Below are 14783 nucleotides of genomic sequence, written 5' to 3' on the forward strand. Positions count from 1 at the left end.
TAACTTACACATCTAACCTTTGACATTCATCTTCACATATAATAACTATTTTCAAAACTCAAAATGCTAATTTTTCATGAAATGGTTTAAATGAATTACATTTTTAATCTATTAATAATGTCTAATGTTCAGAATTTCTGCTGAAAGAAGTATTTACAATAAAGTGGGGTTTAACTTTTAATATCTGAATGTTTAGCGGCTAAATTAAATACATTTCTGTCCCTCCTGATTTGTTTCTGATGACTTTACTTCATTTTAGTGGACTTCATCTTTATTATATTCATCTAACTGCCACTAGATGGCAGCATAGCATTCCATGTTTTTAATTCCGCTAGTTTTCTGCTCAGTCTGAACCCACAACTACAACATCCACTATCATCCAAAAAACACATTTATTAATCATCTTCGACATCATAAACAATGGCTGCCACCTGTAGGAATGCAGCGGCCATTATTAAAGTAAACACGCCTATATAGCTAAAATAGCTTATTGAATCACACGTTGGTTTGAAATTTGGGGTCAGAGTTCAGGTCATAATTACTATTATTTGTTGAAGTTGTGTATGACTATGACGTCACTGTGTTCCAGATTCTGATGCAAACTGAATGCGGCGTAAAAAAACAAAACAAAACAAAAAAACAACAACAAAGCAAACAAACAAACAAAAAACTGAATGCGGCGTCATGTCTTGTTTGTCCCTCGCCGCTCTCCGTAGCTCTGCTTGCTGGCTGAGAAGGCGGAAGTTTCCTTAGACTAACTTCCCGAAGTCCAATAATTCATTCCCGTTTCTGGGAGAAAGGCTGAAAGGGAAGCAGCGTCACCTGCCAGACATGTCTACTGCCTACAAGAACAGGTGAGTTCTCCTCCTCAGGTGAGACTCGGAGCCAGCAGGGAGAAAAACGCAGCTGGACCGCAGAGAAATCAATTAGCTGGAGCTAACAGCCCCGCTAACCAAACAAAGGCTAACTTCACGTTCAACACACAATTAATTTGGTCTGATCCGTTATTAATACAGCAGACTTTATGTCCGTTTAGATTGTATCATTTTAAGCAATTTAATGTTTATAAAACGCTTTTTATAGTTTGAGTCAATTAGCTTTATTTGTTTAGCCACATTAGCTCCCTGTTAGCAGGTCAGCTGACTGCTTCAGCTGCTGACGTCATCAGAAACAAACATGAGTGCAAACAGCTGCAAAAAACAAACAGCTGTTAAAAAAACATAAACAGCTGCTAAAAAACATAAACAGCTGCTAAAAAACATAAACAGCTGCTAAAAAACATAAACAGCTGCTAAAAAACAAACAGCTGCTAAAAAATAGGATAATTATCTGTTGGTTGAACATTAAATCTCCAGTCCAGAGTTGAACTGGTTTTTATCTCCTCCCTGGTGATTTTCTCTTGGTTCACATAATTTAACTTCATTCAGGATGAAGAATTACAGCATTTTAAATTAAATGTTTTAAACATTTTTCTTATATCAGAAACTTTCCTTCAGTTTGTTCAGGAATAATTTCAGGTTATTTTAAAACAGATTTCTGAAGCTTCATGCTTAAGATTAGGCTGCAAAATAGATTAGATGTACTACTGTCAGAATGACCATCCATCCATACTGAACTCTGACCTCAGATTGTGTGGTCGCCATGGTAACAGAGTGTCTCTGTTCCTCATGCGGTGCGATAACTTCCTCCTCCAAGGATCCAAGAGTTCAAATCGGCGTTGGCGGAGGAAAGCATCAACCTGACGACGCTGAGGGAGCTGAGCTTCAGCGGTAACCTTTGACCTCCAGCCAGTGGACGCTCTGCTGTGATTGGTTTAATCTGACTCTGGTTGTTTCCCTCAGGAATCCCTCATGAGGAAGGACTGCGCTCGCTGTGCTGGAAGGTGAGCTTCACTCACAGGAAGGTCCAGAACCGAGTTAGACACCGGTTCAGAACCGGGCCAGGAACAGGAAACAGTCAACCTGGAGCCGGTCCTGAATCAGACCAGGACCGGCCCAGAACCTCCTGTGTCTCTGTTGTATTTATTGTAATAAGTTCTGTTTCCTGATGGAACGTACCAGCCGTGTTCTGATCCGGTCCGTTGATCCTCCAGATTCTGCTGAACTACCTGCCTCTGGATCAGACGTTATGGGATTCCTTCCTGAAGAAGCAGAGGTAGGAGAACCGGGCCGAGCGGATCGACCCGCAGCAGACGGGATGACTTCAGGCTGTCATGCCGCTAACGGCCAGCAGGGGGCGGAGTTTAACTCCAGCGCTGCTCCCTGGACAGAAGAAGAAGCTTCACTGGTTCATGGAGTTTCTGCTGCAGGTTTCAGATCCAGAATCTGTAGAAAATAATCAATTAATCAATTCTTTGTTCTAAAGATTAATGGATTATTCCCAATCAGCCAAATAATTGATCAGTATTGATCATCAGCTGCTTGTTTATCAGCAGCTGATGGCCGACCCGTTCCTCTGGTTCCGAGTCCTGTTTCATAACGGAACTGGAGGTCCGGTTCATCTGCTGAAGCAGAACCTCCTGTTCCTGTCAGTCAGGAGTAAACCTCTGGTCCAATCCGGTCGGGTCCAATCCTCTGTCCTGTCTCCACAGAGAGGTTTACTCCCAGTTCCTCAGAGAGATGATCATCCAGCCCGGTATCGCCAAGGCCAACCTGGGCCTGTCCAGAGCCGACGTCACGCTGGAGGACCACGTAAGTACTGATCCGGTTCTGGTTCTGGCTCTGCCTGGGCCGTGCAGACCAGTTCTACCTGGTTTAGGTAGAGCGGCCCAGTCGTGTCTGTCAGAACCGGTCCAGTCAGAACCGGGTCTTTTGCTGTTGCAGCCGCTGAACCCGAACCCGGACAGCCGCTGGAACACGTACTTCAAGGATAACGAGATCCTGCTGCAGATCGACAAGGATGTGAGGTAAGAACCCAGACCCGGTTCTGACCTGGACCCGGACTGGCTCTGATCCGGGTCGGTTCTGGTTCTGCAGGCGGCTGTACCCGGACATGGCGTTCTTCCAGCGGCCCACCGACTATCCGTGCCAGTTGATCCTGGACCCACAGAACGAGTACGAGACGCTGCGGCGCCGCGTGGAGCAGACCACGCTGAAGGCCCAAACCGTGAACCGGAACCGGAGCGGAGTCACCAACGTGAGTCAGCAGGGGGCGCCGCAGCAGGCAGGCGTTGCGGGTCTGACAGGGCAGAATAAAACTGGTTCTGATCTCTGGATTATAATGAAATATGATGATAAACAGATATAATAAAATGGAGATTCGATCTAAAGGTTTTGCATTATAAGTTAATATTATTAAATAACCATCATCTTTATTTTATTTATTTGTTTAAATGCTGTTAAAATTTCTTGTATTTATTTATAAAAACTGAACCAGTGCACACAGAAGATACCAGAGGAATAAATGAAGCTATAAATTTATTTAAAATACAAATCTAATAATCAGACAAAGTGATTAGTTGTTGCTCTTTTTATTTATTATGTATTGTTGTGTTTATTAATATTCATTGATACTTTTTTATTTGCTTGCCTCAGATTTTTTACATTTATTGTAAAATAAGTTTTGCTTCTGATGTGAGAAGTTGGACCTTTGAAGAAATGTTCAAGATAAGCTCTAAAGCTTGTTCTTATTATTGTAATGTCAGAACTGGACCAGAACATTCCAGTTTATTCTTGTAGTTTTCGTAGAACCCAGTTCTTCTCTGTCTAACTTTGACCTCCTGGTTCTGACCCGCCTGTCCTCCTGAACCCGATCTCCGGTTCTGCGGTCCAGGTCAGCTCTCCGGGGAAGGCTCTGAACCTGCACCCGTCCAATGAGTACGAGGTTCTGCCCAGCGGCAGCGAGGCGCACTGGGAGGTGGTGGAGCGGATCCTCTTCATCTACGCCAAGCTGAACCCGGGCATCGCCTACGTCCAGGGCATGAACGAGATCGTCGGCCCGATCTACTACACCTTCGCCACCGACCCCAGCAGCTCCTGGAAAGGTTCTGCTTCTGGTTCTCTGGTTCTAGTTTCCTGGTTCTGGTTCTGACGGCGCTGTGCTCCGTCCTGCAGAGCACGCCGAGGCCGACACCTTCTTCTGCTTCACCAACCTGATGTCGGAGAACCGCGACAACTTCATCAAGAGTCTGGACGACTCCCAGTGCGGCATCACCTGCAGGATGGAGAGCGTCTACGCCATGCTGCGGGACAAGGACCACGAGCTCTTCCTCAAGCTGGTAACGCCCCGCCGAGGAAGAGGAGCAGAGCCTGGAAACGCTCCGGAAAAATCTGACTTTTATAAGTTTAGTCTGTTTACATTACCGTATTTTCTGGACTATAAGGCGCATGCTAAAACATACGGTCAACAAAACGAAGGTAACGGAAACAAAGCAGTAAGTTTAGTTTAACTTTATTTGACTGTGTAGCAATACACTCACCAGGTGCGGAGCTACAGGGGGGCTGAGGGGGCTGCTGCCCCCCAAACCGGGCCGGATGGGGGCCCGGGCCTGGAGGTGCCAGGGAGGGAGGAATGGTTTCAAGTCATTGAAATATGTGATTATAGACAGAGAAAGTGCGCCCTCGCCTGTTGAGAAGGGTGAATTTAATGTTAAATACCCCCTGCTCAACAGTTTCAGTTTCACTCCACGTAAGGGGCCCGGTAATTGGTTAGGGGCCCGGTAATTGGCCCCGCCCCCCGGCCCGACGCTGACTTGTTCCGCTAGTGACACGTTATTTTTTTATTCTAATTCCACAAATCCATCTAAGTCCTCTTCTGAACTGAACGTTTCTCCATCAAACATGCCAGGCTCCCTCTCATCAGTGTCGGAGTCGGACTCGTTTCCAGGTGGCTGTTCAGCAGCGATGCGGCTTTAGTGAAGCTCAGACAGTTGAGGCCGATGCATCAGCCCAGGCATCCACCATCCATCCACACATGGTGGCGTAACTCGCCCGGCGCCGCCTCCCGTCTCAGTAAACGTGTTCAGTCTGTCGTCCATCGCTCCCACGCCGCTCCCAACTTCTGTTTGAACGACCTGTTTACACCGATGTCCAGCGGTGGGAGTTCTTCTGTTAATCCTCCCGGAATGACGGCAAACTCCGAATTAGTTTGCTTCACTTCCTTTTCCACAGTAGCAGTGAGATGGGCGCGCATGGAGTCGCAGATGAACGGGGACGGTGATGCGTGGAAAAACCGATCTGGTTTTTACCGAGGCTATGCTGCAGAACTCGGACAACAATACCTGATTGGTTCATTGCTGCTGGCGTACGAACTTTACACTTTACGTCTCTCTGTCAGGGACAGATTTTGGAATTCAGCGCACACATAAGGCGCACCGCTGATTTTTGAGAAAATGTAAGGCTTTTAGGTGCCTTATAGTCCGGAAAATACGGTAATTTATATTTCAATATAAAGTTTAAATAGAAATTATTTAATCAAGAAACAAATAATTTCCAATAAATTTAGTCTTTTGCATTAATTTCTGTTTAAATCAGGTTTCCAGTAGATTATCAGCCTGGCAGCCTCCAGGCTTTATTTGCCCCGCCAGGCTGAGAGTTGATGTTTATAACCCAGTAACAGACAGCAGAGAGTCTGTCTAGTGAACCAGCTAGAAGCTAAATGCTAACATGTTAGCATGTGAACTCAGACTGAGGTCAGGGCTGTTTATTCACTCTCTGACCCGTTACCCGACCCGATACCCGACCCGATACCTGACCTGTTACCTGAACCTGACCCGTTACCTGACCCGATACCCGACCCGATACCTGACCTGTTACCTGAACCCGACCCGTTACCCAACCCGTTACCCGACCCGATACCCGACCCGTTACCTGACCCGATACCCGACCCGATACCTGACCTGTTACCTGAACCTGACCCGTTACCTGACCCGATACCCGACCCGATACCTGACCTGTTACCTGAACCTGACCCGTTACCTGACCCGATACCCGACCCGATACCTGACCTGTTACCTGAACCCGACCCGTTACCCGACCCGTTACCCGACCCGTTACCCGACCCGTTACCTGACCCGATGCCTGACCTGTTACCTGAACCTGACCCGTTACCCGACCGGTTACCTGACCGGTTACCTGACCCGATACCCGACCCGATACCTGACACGTTACCTGACCCGTTACCTGACCGGTTACCTGACCCGATACCCGACCCGATACCTGACACGTTACCTGACCCGTTACCTGACCCGATACCCGACCCGATACCTGACACGTTACCCGACCCGTTACCTGACCGGTTACCTGACCCGATACCCGACCCGATACCTGACACGTTACCTGACCCGTTACCTGACCGGTTACCTGACCCGATACCCGACCCGATACCTGACACGTTACCTGACCCGTTACCTGACCGGTTACCTGACCCGATACCCGACCCGATACCTGACCCGATACCTGACCCGATACCTGACCCGTTACCTGACACGTTACCTGACCCGATACCTGACCCGTTACCTGACCCGTTACCTGACACGTTACCCGACCCGTTACCCGACCCGTTACCTGACACGTTACCCGACCCGTTACCCGACCCGTTACCTGACACGTTACCTGACCCGATACCTGACCCGATACCTGACCCGTTACCTGACCCGTTACCTGACACGTTACCCGACCCGTTACCCGACCCGTTACCTGACACGTTACCTGACCCGTTACCTGACCGGTTACCTGACCCGATACCTGACCCGTTACCTGACCCGTTACCTGACACGTTACCCGACCCGTTACCTGACCGGTTACCCGACCCGATACCCGACCCGATACCTGACCCGTTACCTGACACGTTACCTGACCCGTTACCTGACCGGTTACCCGACCCGATACCCGACCCGATACCTGACCGGTTACCTGACCCGATACCCGACCCGATACCTGACACGTTACCCGACCCGTTACCTGACCGGTTACCTGACCGGTTACCTGACCCGATACCCGACCCGATACCTGACACGTTACCTGACCCGTTACCCAACCCGTTACCCGACCCGTTACCTGACCGGTTACCTGACCCGATACCCGACCCGATACCTGACACGTTACCCGACCCGTTACCTGACCGGTTACCTGACCCGATACCCGACCCGATACCTGACACGTTACCTGACCCGTTACCTGACCGGTTACCTGACCCGATACCCGACCCGATACCTGACACGTTACCTGACCCGTTACCCAACCCGTTACCCGACCCGAAACCCGACCCGATACCCGACCCGATACCTGACCTCTTACCTGAACCCGACCCGAAACCCGACCCGATACCCGACCCGATACCTGACCTGTTACCTGAACCTGACCCGTTACCCGACCCGTTACCTGACCGGTTACCTGACCCGATACCCGACCCGTTACCTGACACGTTACCTGACCGGTTACCTGACCCGATACCTGACCGGTTACCTGACCCGATACCCGACCCGTTACCTGACACGTTACCTGACCGGTTACCTGACCCGATACCCGACCCGTTACCTGACACGTTACCTGACCGGTTACCTGACCCGATACCTGACCGGTTACCTGACCGGTTACCTGACCCGATACCCGACCCGTTACCTGACACGTTACCTGACCGGTTACCTGACCCGTTACCTGACCGGTTACCTGACCCGATACCTGACCCGTTACCTGACACGTTACCCGACCCGTTACCCGACCCGTTACCTGACACGTTACCCGACCCGTTACCCGACCCGTTACCTGACACGTTACCTGACCCGATACCTGACCCGATACCTGACCCGTTACCTGACCCGTTACCTGACACGTTACCCGACCCGTTACCCGACCCGTTACCTGACACGTTACCTGACCCGTTACCTGACCCGATACCTGACCCGTTACCTGACCCGTTACCTGACACGTTACCCGACCCGTTACCTGACCGGTTACCCGACCCGATACCCGACCCGATACCTGACCCGTTACCTGACACGTTACCTGACCCGTTACCTGACCGGTTACCCGACCCGATACCCGACCCGATACCTGACCGGTTACCTGACCCGATACCCGACCCGATACCTGACACGTTACCCGACCCGTTACCTGACCGGTTACCTGACCGGTTACCTGACCCGATACCCGACCCGATACCTGACACGTTACCTGACCCGTTACCCAACCCGTTACCCGACCCGTTACCTGACCGGTTACCTGACCCGATACCCGACCCGATACCTGACACGTTACCCGACCCGTTACCTGACCGGTTACCTGACCCGATACCCGACCCGATACCTGACACGTTACCTGACCCGTTACCTGACCGGTTACCTGACCCGATACCCGACCCGATACCTGACACGTTACCTGACCCGTTACCCAACCCGTTACCCGACCCGAAACCCGACCCGATACCCGACCCGATACCTGACCTGTTACCTGAACCCGACCCGAAACCCGACCCGATACCCGACCCGATACCTGACCTGTTACCTGAACCTGACCCGTTACCCGACCCGTTACCTGACCGGTTACCTGACCCGATACCCGACCCGTTACCTGACACGTTACCTGACCGGTTACCTGACCCGATACCTGACCGGTTACCTGACCCGATACCCGACCCGTTACCTGACACGTTACCTGACCGGTTACCTGACCCGATACCCGACCCGTTACCTGACACGTTACCTGACCGGTTACCTGACCCGATACCTGACCGGTTACCTGACCGGTTACCTGACCCGATACCCGACCCGTTACCTGACACGTTACCTGACCGGTTACCTGACCCGTTACCTGACCGGTTACCTGACCCGATACCTGACCGGTTACCTGACCCGATACCTGACCCGTTACCTGACCGGTTACCCGACCCGATACCCGACCCGTTACCTGACACGTTACCTGACCGGTTACCTGACCCGATACCTGACCGGTTACCTGACCCGATACCCGACCCGATACCTGACCTGTTACCTGAACCTGACCCGTTACCCGACCCGTTACCTGACCGGTTACCTGACCCGATACCCGACCCGTTACCTGACACGTTACCTGACCGGTTACCTGACCCGATACCTGACCGGTTACCTGACCCGATACCCGACCCGTTACCTGACACGTTACCTGACCGGTTACCTGACCCGATACCTGACCGGTTACCTGACCGGTTACCTGACCCGATACCCGACCCGTTACCTGACACGTTACCTGACCGGTTACCTGACCCGTTACCTGACCGGTTACCTGACCCGATACCTGACCGGTTACCTGACCCGATACCTGACCCGTTACCTGACCGGTTACCCGACCCGATACCCGACCCGATACCCGACCCGTTACCTGACACGTTACCTGACCGGTTACCTGACCCGATACCTGACCTGTTACCTGACCTGTTACCTGACTCGTTACCTGACCCGATACCTGACCCGATACCTGACCCGTTACCTGACCCGTTACCTGACCCGATACCCGACCTGTTACCCAACCCGATACCTGACCTGTTACCTGAACCTGACCCGTTACCTGACCCGTTACCTGACCCGTTACCTGACCCGATACCTGACCCGATACCGGTTCTGCTGTCCACAGGGGGAGCAGAACATCAAGCCTCAGTACTTCACCTTCCGCTGGCTCACCCTGCTGCTGTCCCAGGAGTTTCTGCTGCCGGACGTCATCCGGATCTGGGACTCCCTGTTCTCCGACCGGGACCGCTTCCACTTCCTGCTGCTGGTCTGCTGCGCCATGCTCATGTGAGGCTCCCAGGTTCTGGTCCAGGTTCTGGTCCCGACCCGTTACTGTAGCTGAACCCTGACCCGTGTCTCTGTCCTCCTGTCCAGACTGATCCGGGACAGCTTACTGTCCGGAGACTTCACCACCAACATGAGGCTGCTGCAGGTAGATCCACTGCTGGTCAACCATTAACACCAGTTAAAGCTTTAAGAGCAGAAAAAACAGGAACGAACAGACTGACGTCACATGTGGGGTTCCCCAAGGATCAGTCCTGGGAAACCTCCTGTTCAATATCTATATGATCCCAGTAGCTCAGGTTATACAGGAAATAAGATTAGTCACCAGGTGACCTTTGACCCCATCCAATCACTGATCAGAACCTGAGAACAAATAAATGTGTGGATGAGCCAAAACTTTCTGAACAGAAACTGAAGTTATTCAGGAGAAACAATCTAGAGTTGTAGATCTAGGGTTGTAGATCTAGGGTCAGAACAGCTTCAGTTCATCCAACTGGAAACCAGAGATCAGGCTGACCCCTGACCTCTGACCTGAACATTGAGCCACATAAAGACAGTTTTAAAATCGGCCTTCTATCAGCTGGAAAACATTTCTAAGATTAAAGATCTGCTGTTGTTATAGCAACCTGCCAGACCTCTCAGGTCTTCTGGTTCTGGTTCTGCTCTGCAACCAGAACCAAACCTGGAGAAGCAGCATTCAGCTTCTATGCTCCACAAATCTGGAAATCTAAACTGAAAAACAGCCGAAACCCTGAGTTCCTTTATATCTAAAACCTGGAACTTTGTTCAGGATTTTGAAGATCGTTATTTTTATTATTTTGATGATACTTGACAATATAATCAAAATATTTAGTTTAATAATTGGTTATTACATCATAAATGACTTTGAATCGCCTCGGTGCTGAAATGTTTCAAACACCAACAAGTTCAGAACCAGGTTGGGTTTTTTCTGGTCAGGATAAATTGTTTTAAGAGTTAAAACTATTTACTTTAAAGAAATGTTCTGATAATTAAACGCCACAAACTGCTTTATCTGTTGAACTCAAATCTTAAAGTTCATCCCACAACCAGTTCAGTTAAAAGATCCTTATTCATCCAAAATGTGGATTAAATGTTAAAATCTGATGTTCTCCTAAAGGTTTTTGTTTGTGTTGATTTCAGACTTTAAAATCAAACATCATCTCAGTGAAGTTTGGCTTCAGAAATGAAGCAGAAGTCAAATAAAAAGCAGATTTTCTTTGGATCAGATTCTCTTTCTCCTCCTGGTTCATTTACTGAAGCTTCTCTTTCCTTCCTCAGGATTATCCGATCTCAGACGTCCACCTCATCCTGACCAAGGCCAAAGAGCTGCAGGAGAACCGCTAACCTGGACGGAGGTCGGAGGTCAGACTGAGAGCCGGGTCAAAGGTCAAAGCATCCGTCATGGCAGCAATCCTCCTCTTCCTCACAAACTGATAGGAAATATCGTTTTATCGATCATCTGGAGGAGGAGCAGCCAAATGATCCGGTTGCCATGACGACGTCTGGAGGAGAGTCCAGCGGACCATCTGAGGCGTCGCTTCGTTTTTATAGAAACTTTTGGGCCTTTATGGAGCAGGAAGTGACGACATCCACTTCCTGTCAGGGTTTAACTCTCTACAGGAGAACATCCAGTTCTGTTTCTGCTTCTCCGGCTCTGATTCAGTAGAACCAGTTCTTCAGCTCAACAGAACCTCCAGGATTTCTGGTCAGAGACTTTCTGAAGGTCCAGAACCAGCAGCAGGTACCAGATACTCAGAACCAGGGTTTGGACTTCACTATGAGACCAGACGGACCACCATGCTGCGCGTTTCCCACCTTAGACCCGTGGTTCTGGTCCAGTTCTTGTCCGGTTCTGGGTCTGGTTCTTGGTTCCGGGTGCAGACTAACACCTGGTGAAGCACAGTTCTGTCTGGTATGGATCTTCTCCAGAGCCTTACAGTTTTTCTCCTGGTGCTCAGAGAGCAGATTTCAGTTCAAACCCAAGTAAACAGGAAACAGGTCAGTATTGTGCAAAAGTTTTAAACCACCCACTTCCTGTGATCCAGACGTTCCTGAAATCTTTCATTGGTTTGAATCGACGGTTCTCCAGACTTCCTGAAGGTCTCAGTCCAGATTTTAGACCTAGAAGAATCCAGTGTAGTTTGGTGACTGACAGGTGCTGCAAATACCAAAAACCTGAATCCAAACCAAAACAGCTGCAGTCACAGGAAACAGCAGGCTGTTGCCTTCCACTCGATTCTCAACTCTCTTCACTGGTCAGTCTGGGATTCCTCCCATTGACTTGGATTTCTCCAGAAAAATTTCAGGCCAATCAGCAAACAGAAGAAGTTCTGAACGATGACGTTGATTTTCTGATCTGCTTTAGAGTCATAGTCTGTCTGTAGTTCCAGCGACGGCAGCAGAGGAAGTGAAGGAAGCCGGTCAGTTCATGGTCACTGTTCCAGATATTGAATTATTAACATCCTCGTTCAGATCGGCTCTTCACAGTGGAGGACGGTTGTTTACAGCGCATTTCTGGTAAACTTCATGTCGTTGAGCTGGTGCATTACAGACGTCACAGCCAAGCGATAGTGATCGGGTAAAATTTAAAATGTCAACAGAGGAAACAGGAAGTGATCGGTTCTAAAGAGACCAGAGCCTCTGGAGGAAGCAAAGCATAGAAACAAAGAGCTGGTTTTTACCAGGCTAAGGAAATGAAGCAAAATGGAAAAACCTGCAAATAGTGAAAACAAAAGCAAAACTCGCTTCATAAAACAGAGGAAAGTTGGAGAAAGAAAGAGAGGGTGTGTTTCACTTCACGCCTTTTTCAGAGTATATTACATTACTATATAACCACAGCATGTTAACATGGTTATGTTACCAACTCTAGACTCCCCCTGCTGGTCAGGAGGACTTCTGTTTGCAGCTTTTGTTTTTACCGTTTCCCTTTTGTTCCCATTTCCTGTGGGAGTAAGATGTTTGTTGATTTGCAGGCTTTTTCTGTTGCATTTCATGTTTGTGTTTTTGAGTTTGCATCATTTATTAGTTTGTTAGCATCATGAGGTCACATCTAGAATCTCCTTCAGTCCAGATCAAGACTTTCTGTTGAAGTAAACTCTGATCTCTGATGTCTGCCGCATGTTGAGTCGGTTTTACCTGAACAGATCATTATGGTGCTAACTACCGTTAGCCATGCTAGCTGCTACCGTTAGCCATGCTAGCTGCTACCGTTAGCCATGCTAGCTCCTAACAAGGAGTTTCTGTGGATTTAAACAGTAAAGAATCGTTTTAATCATGTTTGCTCATTGGGTCGAAGCTGCACTGCCGCCATGCTTTGAGTTTAGATGATTTGAGTCGGAGTTAAAAACTTTTCTCTGGAAATGAGTGAAAAAGCGTAAAAACTGGAGAACTTCTTGATCCAAACCACTTTGAATGATTGACAGGATTAATCTGGATGTTATGAGGAAATGAGGGTTTGGTTTTAGATTAAAAATAAAACCTAAAACTCTGCTGTTGATCATCTCATTAAAAACGGAGTGTTTATAAATGTTTCTTTAAAATCCAGGATATAAATCTGATTTTTCTCCCTCCTAAACAAAAACAAAGCAACAAAACCTTTTTTTTGCCAAATGAACCAAAAGTGATTTTATTTTCCAAACCATGAAGTCAGTGTTTGTTTTTGTTTATAAACCACCACAGTAAAAGTTTTCCTGCTTCTATGACACTAAATGCATCCCCAGATTTCCTGATTTGTCTTTAAGCTCTTTACCTACGATGCATCATAACGGCGTCTTACAGGAACGTTTTAGAGCCCAACTGTACAAAATTCTGGGTATTTTCCAGGTTCTGCTGCAAACAGTTTCTCTGAAACACCTGCAGGATCCTGTGGATGTCAGTGCAATCTAAAACTGAGCCACTAGATGGCTCCAGTTAGGCAGACCGTATAAACTCTATCATCTGGACCTGGTTTGGTTTATGACACCATGAAGAACGACGGCGTTCCGACTGAACCGGATCAGGATGAAACCTGATTAATCATGTTGAGAAAAACTCTTAGTTTATATCCAATGAACATCTGATGTTATTGGAGCCTTTTGGATCAGAACAAATGAAGTTTACTGACATGGAAACCAGAATCGGTTCTGGTTCTGGTCCAGCTTTGACCCAAACACCAGGGACTCAGAATCTGCTGCTGGTTTTTGGGAGAAATTTTTCCCTCCTGATGTTCAAACCTTTCAGGAAAAGTTTCGTTGAGTTTAAATCACCAACGATTACAAAGCTCCACATTCAGACCAAAACGAACTGAAGGTATTTCTAATGTGCACCAAGGTTTTTACTCTGAGGGATTGTTACCAACGACGCCCTCATCAGTTAATGTGTATTTATTTCTCCTGATGCTTTTCTGTTGAATAAAACTTGTCTTTTTGTTATTTGCATGATTTTACATTTTGTAAACCCAAATGACATTTTTTGTAATATCCTCCAGTGTTTAAAATAATTGTATATAAATTGTTTTTACATGTTTGCATATGTGGATTAAAATAAACAATGACAGAAATGTCTGAGTAATTAAATTGTTTTAAAGGACTAAGTTATTTTTTAACTTGTAAAGGGTTAATGGAGCCAAGGCCGGTCGGCCATTTTGTTCCATCAGACAGAAACTGAACCAGTTTCTCTCAAACTGAAATAAAGTTCAAACTGTTTTCAGGACGTTCACACCTGGTGGAGGAGGAAGAGTTTCCACAAAGAGTAAAACAACTTCAACATGTTTTTACTCAAGTAAAAAAGTATTTGATAAAAAAGTACTCAGTAACTGATCAAATTATCAATCAGTTAACATTTAAAAATTACATAATCAGATGGACCAAGATATAAAGCTAGGTGGAAATTTTGGTATTTTAAGGAGCAAAATAACAATAATTAGTGTAAATAACAAAACATGACAAAATAACCTGGAGTCCAGACCCGGCTGGTTCTGGTTCTGGTTCACAGACATCAGAATGACAGGAAGTTCATGATTCCCACTGAAATGAAATCTAAACTGAACAATTACAATCTGTTGACTTATATTTGAATAAAT

General features: G+C 47.7%; 1 protein-coding gene across 1 annotated transcript; it reads left to right on the forward strand.

The window, feature by feature from the left end:
- The first annotated feature begins 34 nt into the window (after positions 1-34).
- Positions 35-14277, forward strand: tbc1d13 (TBC1 domain family, member 13). The gene is made up of 12 exons (XM_014975386.2): positions 35-854; positions 1696-1769; positions 1842-1882; positions 2093-2154; positions 2591-2690; positions 2823-2905; positions 2976-3135; positions 3772-3982; positions 4053-4216; positions 9546-9706; positions 9794-9851; positions 11003-14277. The coding sequence occupies exons 1-12, from the start codon at positions 832-834 to the stop codon at positions 11066-11068; spliced, it is 1203 nt and encodes a 400-aa protein (XP_014830872.2). The 5' UTR covers positions 35-831; the 3' UTR covers positions 11069-14277.
- The last annotated feature ends 506 nt before the right edge of the window (positions 14278-14783 follow it).

This window comes from Poecilia mexicana, unplaced genomic scaffold (assembly GCF_051168715.1).
Source record: "Poecilia mexicana isolate PSO_F unplaced genomic scaffold, ASM5116871v1 scaffold_12, whole genome shotgun sequence".
NCBI classification, from domain to species: Eukaryota; Metazoa; Chordata; class Actinopteri; order Cyprinodontiformes; family Poeciliidae; genus Poecilia; species Poecilia mexicana.

Coding starts and splice junctions, on each gene's coding strand:
- tbc1d13 (XM_014975386.2), top strand. CDS start 832: ATGTCTACTGCCTACAAGAACAG. Junction 855..1,695: donor TCTACTGCCTACAAGAACAG/GTGAGTTCTCCT, acceptor TCCTCCTCCAAG/GATCCAAGAGTTCAAATCGG. Junction 3,983..4,052: donor CCCCAGCAGCTCCTGGAAAG/GTTCTGCTTCTG, acceptor TCCGTCCTGCAG/AGCACGCCGAGGCCGACACC.